Source organism: Trachemys scripta, chromosome 1 (assembly GCF_013100865.1).
Source record: "Trachemys scripta elegans isolate TJP31775 chromosome 1, CAS_Tse_1.0, whole genome shotgun sequence".
NCBI classification, from domain to species: Eukaryota; Metazoa; Chordata; order Testudines; family Emydidae; genus Trachemys; species Trachemys scripta.
Window position 1 is genome coordinate 223,558,824 of NC_048298.1, and position 8,160 is coordinate 223,566,983.

The following is an 8,160-nucleotide window of genomic DNA, read 5'->3' on the forward strand; positions in this document are numbered from 1 at the left end:
ACTCATCTGACAGGTGGAAGATCTGGCTTCAAGTCCCTGTTCTGAACCAGACAGAGAAGGGATTTGAATGTAGGTCTCCCACATTGCAAGTGACTGCCCTAACCACTGGGCTATTGGCTACAATGAGATAGGTTCACTTCTCTGTCTTTCTTTTCTTGTGAGAAAGGGCTGACCTGGCCTAGACACAGAACTGCAGGAGGGGAGTCACAGCTGAGAATCTCAAGCAGAGATGGGTGTCTCCCTTCAGCCCATCAGTCAGGTGCGTACAGGCTCAGATCAACTGAGTTTGGTGCCTAAGGACCTTTCTGAATCTAGGCTCTAAGCCCTGAGTTATGCTCCCAGGCTTCCTGTACAATGCATGGGGAAGAGTTAGGTGCTTAAAAAAGGAATTTGTAGAACCTGTCAATTGAGAGGGGAGCCGCCTAAGCTATCTAGGAGTGAAATGGGGCAGAACTTAAGGCCTAGGTTAACAAAGGGACTAAGGCACAAATCTCCCATTGATCTGGGCCTTTAAGTGCCTAATTGATGTGCTGGAGGGAGGCTCTTATCTCTGCTGGCAGTAAGAGCACTCCCTCAAACTGTAGGAGAACCAGGTTCAAATCCCCACTCTGCCTGGTTTCGAACAGGGCCTTGAACCCCAGTCTCCCATCTCTCAGATGAATACACATTGCTAAAGAAAATGACTGATTAATGAATCACTGTAGGATTAAATGGGGATGAGGGGAGACAAAGATAGTCTGGAATGTAGCCACCCCAAGTTTAAAGGATCCGTTATCTTCTATTAACAAATGTGGCAAGGAAGCTTATTGGATAAAGTTTGAAAGTTTATCTGAATAGGAGAGGGAGGCTGGATTGGTTTAGATTTCAGAATGAATCATTCTCCAAACATACAACATCAGCTGGAGTTGAAGCCTGGCTCTGTATCTTAGCTGCCTGGAGACTTAAATGAGCTTCCAAGAAAATTGATAGTCAAGCAGGTACGTTATGAAACGTTCCACTAGAGGGCAGTGGTACACTGATAAATTCTAATACATGCCAAGCAGGGGGGTGGGAGGGCGGGAGGAGGGAGCGGCGTGTCCATTAATATTGCTTTGCTTTGAATTGTGTTATAATGCATAGGGATGTTCCAAGCCTCAAAGTGCTTCAAAAGAAGTATTTCCCCCTCCCTCGGACCCCCTCCCAATGAGTGTTTCATCAATCTCCAACTTTACTCCATTTAAATCCCTATGTTTCATTTTCAGACGGGTTCTGCCTGGCCATGCTTTAACTGTTTTCCAGATTTGAAATTTAACAGACAAAGCTTTTAACAATAAGTACTAAAGGACTAGTGAGCAGACCCACCACAGCCCTGAATGAGATACAGAAACAGACAAGTGGCTACATATAAAAAGAAAATAGGTATTTGAATTCCTAAGTCCCTTAGATGAGGACACTTGGGCAGATATCCTGACAGCTGGGGGCCCCACCTCTTCATCTCCTGGGAGAGACATTCAATGGGATAAAAGCAATGGACATTTCTTCTACACACCAGTTTTTCTAACAACGTGAATCCAACGCTCTTCCCATCCATGCAATCCCTGAGAGAGATGTTGTAGTCAAATAGGTCCCTGCACACACATTTTCTGGGACTCCCCACAGATTAGAAATTTCTGGTCTTGCACACACAATAGCCTGAAACTGTTTCCAAGACCCAGACAGATAAAAATGCAACTAACTATATTCTGGCTAATATCCCCATGCAGCACCTGCGAAACAATACAAAATGTCACAAGTTTGAGAGTGGTGATTAGGAAATGAGTCAGTGTAGTGTGGCTCACAAAAGAGAATCCTACACTTAAGGTATAATCCTACACAAAATATAAGAAATAGGACAAATCACGGCCCAAATCTGACCATTCTGGGCCAGTTTCAAGAAAGGATGGGCCTTAAGGGAGAAACCAATGGGGCCTTTGGGCCAAACCAAAATGCTGAAGTGCAAACATAAAATGAATCTGCCTTTGTAGGAAAATATGTGAGCACACCGAGCTTTTAATCATCTAACCCTATTGAGAGGCAGAGTGGTCTAGCAATGGATAGGGCACTAAACTGGAAATCAGGAGACCTGTGTTTCTATGGCCAACTCTGCCACTAACCTTCTGTGACCCTGAGTAAGTTACTTCCCTTATCTCACTTTCCTCAGATTTCCCCCTTTCATCCTTTGTATTGTCGATCTCTAGACTAAAAGCTCTCCAGCGTAGGGGTTGTCTGTTCCTATATATTTGTACAATTGATCTCAGGACTTGACTTGGGCCTATAGCTGCTATAGTAGTATAAAAATAATGATAGTCATGTATATTGATGCCCTACTAAGCTTTGTGTTTAGACTGGCTTATGTGTGTTGCTGTCTGCTACTTGGTTTCAAATTGATCTAATGCACCAAAATAACTTTGATTCCTATAATGTACCAATAATGTAACAATGGATTGTTAATCTCTCTCTTGCTCTCATCTTTTACCCGTATAACCTTATGTATATTCAGTTTACTTAACTGCATACAGAGTTGTGTACCTTCCTAGTTATCCCAATGAAACACAAGATGGTTCTATAAAAAATGAAGCATTCTGCACATGTATATCCGCTCCCACCTTAGTCACATAAGAGAGAATGCAAGATAAAATTTTGGGGAGGAATCCCATAGCTACTCAAGCAATCTTTTTCCCCACAAATTTGAAAGAAAAAATAATTTGCTCATCTGGCTGCATAACTTATACGTGCATGTCCATTACAGACATGCAGATCAGATATATTCAAAATGTGGGTAGATCTGAAATTCAGGCAGGTGAAATGAAACGTAGTTAAACCAAAAATTGTAATATTCCATGTAATTTAATCTGAAACAAAAATCTGTGCCTTGCTCAGATCCATTCCTTTCTGACAATGCAGGAGAAATCTTTGGAGTCCAATTGATTTCTCTGTGTTGTTCTGCTCATTTTAAAATACATCACGTTCATGTTCTACTTATTGTCCTTTCATGTATGTATATTGGGCTGTCTGGATGTGAAGCCATTGTATCTTTCTGTCTTCTAGTGAGGACTCATCAATTAGGCCCTTCATCTAGGCTGAGAAAGTCTTTTGTCTATATGTTAGAGTCCTTTCCTCTATCCTGACACAATAGGGCTTATTAGAGACACTTTCTTTCTGCTTGTTAAATTGATTATCACCAGATGGGTTTGAGAGTTATTTAGATTCAAGAAACAGTTTTTCCTTGGACATATTACATTAACATGGTACCCCCAAAATTAACACACTTCCCTCAAGTTCAGGCAGGGTTGCTTTAACTCCGATTATGTGTTCCTCTTTGTCTGTCTGTGCTGGTTGGAACCCCTGCTGGCTTCTCCAATTCTGAATTCTACTCAGCTTTCAATATTGTTTTTCCCCATTGTTTTCTGGGTTTTTCCTTTTCTTTTCTAGACACTCCGGTTGTTTGTCACATTCTCAGTGCACACTTCAGCACTACCTAACAGGGAGACAGATTCTGCATTGCCCTGCATCTTGTGTAGTTCTTTAGCATTTTCTACCCATTTTGCACAGATGTAAATAACTACACAAGGTGCAGGGCAGTGGAGAATCAGTCATAAGTAGCCAGTCTATGGGTACGTCTATATTTACTTCCTGGTCCGGATGTAAGCGATCGATCTTCTGGGATCGATTTATCGCATCTTCTCTAGACGCGATAAATCGATCCCGGATCGATCCCGGAAGTGCTTGCTGTCGACGCCGGTACTCCAGCTCGGTGAGAGGAGTACGCAGCATCGACGGGGGAGCCTGCCTGCCGCATCTGGACCCACGGTAAGTTCGGACTAAGGTACTTCGAATTCAGCTACGTTATTAACGTAGCTGAATTTGCGTACCTTAGCCCAAAGTGGGGGGGTTAGTGTGGACCAGGCCTAAGTGAGCTAAATAAACAGCCAGGTAACTGGGCTAATATGGCCCAAAATATTTAATGAAATGCATAGCTAGGTTAATTTTTTTGAACACATATCAATGACATAATTGGTATATAGATTATATATAATATAGACTATATATAATGAGAGATACATATCTATCTATTGAAAATGTATCTAGATATACTACAGTATGAATTCACATATCTAAATATAGCCAAGAAAAAACACATACTGAGAAATTGTTAATCTTAAACTTCATCTACAATTAATGGCTGTATCCTTTATTTATCAATCCAGCTTTTGTTTTTATAATTTCTGCTAATGTCTGAGAGGGGAAACATCTGTGTCTACCATATTTCCAAATACATTATTTTAATCCAGAACTACAGAGGAATTCAGCCAGAAGTGATCACACCAAAGAAGTTCTGAGATGCAGCCTGAAAGCTATAGTTGTAATTTACAACTAAATTAAGATATATACCCATGGAAGGTGTTCAACTGGAGTATTTGCTAGATTTTTAGATGCAATATTGTTTCTACCACCTTTCTCTTAATAGTTTTTTGATTAGCAAAAGACATCCTGGCTGCAGCAACATGTGACTCACTCAGATCGTGGGGTAAAGCTGCAGCCTCCCAGTCATGGAGAACAGCTCAGGGCACAACAGAAAGCAGGAGAGTTCAGCAGATTCCACTGAACCAAAAAGAAAATGTCATATATACAGAACGCAAATGTAGGCTTTTGTGCTGCATGCATTACAGAAATGGCTCAGAGTGTTGAACCTACCCTTCCGTCATTTAGGCATCATGTCTAATCTGTCTCTTGTGCTGGACACAATCACCTCCTCCTTCTAGAATGATTTAAATTACAGGGGATCAGGGCCTAAATGTGTTACCATCCGATGGCTGCTACCAAGTGGGAGCATGAACATTTTTTATGTGGACCTTGGGCTTCCATTTTAAAAAAACATGGCCCCGATTGTTTATAGAAAATAAAATTATACTAGTGATAAATTAATAATAATAGTGTATGCAGTGTAGTTGTAGCCATGTCACTGCCAGGATATGAGAGAAAGACAAGGTGGGTGAGGTAATCTTGGAGTACATTTCCCAGACCTGAGGAAGAGCTCTGTGTAGCTTGAAAGCTTGTCTGTCTCTCTAACAGAAGTTGATCTAATAAACGATACTACCTCACCCACCTTGTCTCAATTAATAATGTCACTCAAACAGCTTTGCTCAGATCAATTGTATCATCTCCCATCAGAGCAGGGGATACAGGGGGGTGGAGGCAAATCTCCTGTTGAACTGCATTCAGTTTCACTCTTAACACCTTGTCATTTTTCATTATTAGCCAGCCTCCTACTGTCATGCTGCTACTTTCCTCTTTGTTTGATCTAGTTCTGTTCAGACTATCGATCAGAGGCTGGAGAGCCACTGCTCTGTGCAACAGCTCGGTACAACATGCTGCCATGGTGCTGCAATCTAGTATTCATCACACTGCGTTGAAAACAAGTTTCTGTTTGTTGTATTATTATTATTGGGCTACAGGTGATATCCAGTAACCTGCCCTACTTTCAGGACTAGGCTACGTGATGAGACTGGAAATAAGTTGGGACCAGATTCTGTCTGGTCCTTCCGTGAGTGCAAAGTGCAGAGAGAGACCATACATTTTTTTTCCCTTGGGCAGACCACGTAAGGGCCAGGTACAATTCCAGTCCCTGCACTCAGACTGCAAACACTGCACCCTTCCAACTCCCCTGAAGGTGCACACAGCTCCACAGGGGCAGGGGGAAGAGATGGGACTCCCCCACCTAAGGCACCAACCACCAGAGCTAGCTATCGCTGTAAGAGGTATTATGCTATACCCATAGGTGCTGGAACTGCAGCACCCCCTGGCTTGATGTGATTTCCATTATATACAGGTGTTACAGTTTGGTTCAAAGGCTCTCAGCCCCCCACTACGAAAATTGTTACGGCATCCCTTGCTACACCCTACAAAGGGGAATAGCAGAAAGTGTGCAGCACATGTGGGCCTGCAAACTGTGGGAAATGTTTGAGTCCTTGAGGGAACACATCACAGTCTTGCCACAGAGCAGCTTCAGCTCCCTCCTTACCATGAGCTGGGAGCCCCCATGCTGATGAGAATGTTCTTTGAAAGCTATACACAAGTAGTCATTTTAAATAGGTGGCTCCATCCATACAAGACTCTCACTGACTCCCAATGCCCTTGTGATTACATTGGGAATAACGCTCTCCCTCTGGCTATCTGGGGCCCACTGGACAATTCTGAGGGACAGTCTTTTGAGCTGATAGTCTGCAAAGCAGAGAGAGGGAATGCAGTCCAGCTCGTAGAGGAGCATTGGTCTTGCATAGCAATTTATAGAGCAGTAGCTGGCACCTGCAATGCACCATATGCAGTCTACACGCAGGAAGATCTAGTCCTTACCTCATAGAACTAAGTTAGTCATCTCTAGCAGGGTAATGAAGGTACCAGTTGCTGTAAAAAGAAATGCTTTTAAACATGGTTCTACAGATCACCGCCTTAGAAGAACAAAAATAACCAGTTCATCTGCTTTTGGAAAGGGCTAGTTTGGAATTCAGGTAGTTCCCAGTAGATAAATAGTTGCATGGTCACCTTGGCTTGCCACTTGTTTCCTATGACAGGGACAGAATAAAAGCCTTTGCAGGGAAAATACTGCCCTTAGGAGAGCTCTGTCTAGTTCATGTCCATCTTTGTTACTTAAATTGGTTTCTCTCCTGGCAGGTGGTGCACTGTGGAAGGCTCATTATACAACTCCAATATTCCAGCCAGAGGGTGCTGGAGCCTGTTATAAAAGTGGATTGTGCAGTTGCTTCGGGGAAGACGTAACCCATCATGACCCTCCTTTGCTCTTTGATCTCTCCAGCGACCCTGCTGAGATCAAACCTCTGTCTCCTGACACTGAGCCCCTGTTTGACACAGTAATAAGCAGAATAGAAAGAGCTGTTCAGGAGCATCGCCAGACACTGACTCCAGTGCCTCAGCAGCTCTCTGAGTACAACAACGTCTGGAAGCCCTGGCTGCAGCCATGCTGTGGGACATTCCCATTTTGCTGGTGTGACAAAGAAGGTGACAGTGACAGGAAATTCTTTAACCAAGGAAAGAACAGGGAGACAGTCAAACAGCTAGTAACCTGAAAAAAGAGAACAACACTTAAATGACCTTGGCTAAATTACACTGGACTATTTGAAACAGACATTCCTCTCACTTCTGATTCACCCTATCAATGCTCTGTTCAGTAGACCTGGAGTCTTCTTGATTAAGGCCTGAACACAATCTCTGGCCCAAATTCTGTTTCAGTTACACCAGTGCAATTTGGCCCTCAACAGCAAACTCAGGCTTTGGCCCCAAATAAATCAACTGGAATTTTTTTCTACTGGCTTTAAATTCAAGCAAATTATTGATTATATAAAACTAAATCACTGGGGTAGTTTCTGTTTAAGTGTTACTCAGGTAAAGTGTCACACTCCATAGGCTTGTGTCAGAGGATGAATCTCAGAGACTATCCTGTATTTAAAAACAAACATGCATTCAGTTTGGTAATATGTTGAAACATGTTCACCTCAGTGATTATACATCTACTAAATCACATCAGTACCTTGTCAGCAAATCTGGTTGTCTGCCAGGCCATGAGTCCCACGACAAAAGGTCAAGACTTTTAAATATTGGGTACCTAATGTTAGACTCTTAAACCCATAGAGAGATGCTGTAATAAATGGCTTGATATTCTGAAGTCCTGAGATTCCGCAGCTCCCACTGAATTAAATGCGAACTACAAATGGCACAGCTCTTGAAAATGATGCACCACGTATGTTCTGTATTGAACTAGTTCTCTCAGCTACTTCAAGTGTTGAACTTCATCCTTCAGAAAGATATGACTCAGTAGCTGCTTTGACAGGGCTGGTACCAAATTTCACAGGCAGTGGGTATGGCTATACTGCAAGGAAAGCCCAGGGTTAGTGAAACTCAAGTCAGCTGACCGGTGTTTGGTATCCCTGAGCTTGAGCATCTATATTGTACGCTATCCCTACATTAAGACTTTTCTAACTGCTGAGTGAACCTGGGACTCTGGCAGGGGTGGAAGTGGGCTGGTAGAACGTACCGGTCACCGATACCAGCCCATACGCAGCTAACGTTAAAGCACTGCTGTGGCAGTGCTTTAATGTTGTTGCCCCTTTTGCACACACACATACC

General features: G+C 42.8%; 1 protein-coding gene across 1 annotated transcript in view; it reads left to right on the forward strand.

Moving 5' to 3' along the window:
* Window positions 1-8,160, forward strand: part of LOC117871297 (arylsulfatase H-like) — a 35,037-nt gene extending 26,877 nt beyond the window's left edge. Inside the window, exon 10 of the mRNA XM_034759139.1 lies at window positions 6,691-8,160. Within this exon, the coding sequence (XP_034615030.1) occupies window positions 6,691-7,103 (413 nt within the window). The 3' untranslated portion in view covers window positions 7,104-8,160. The remainder of the gene's footprint in view (window positions 1-6,690) is intronic.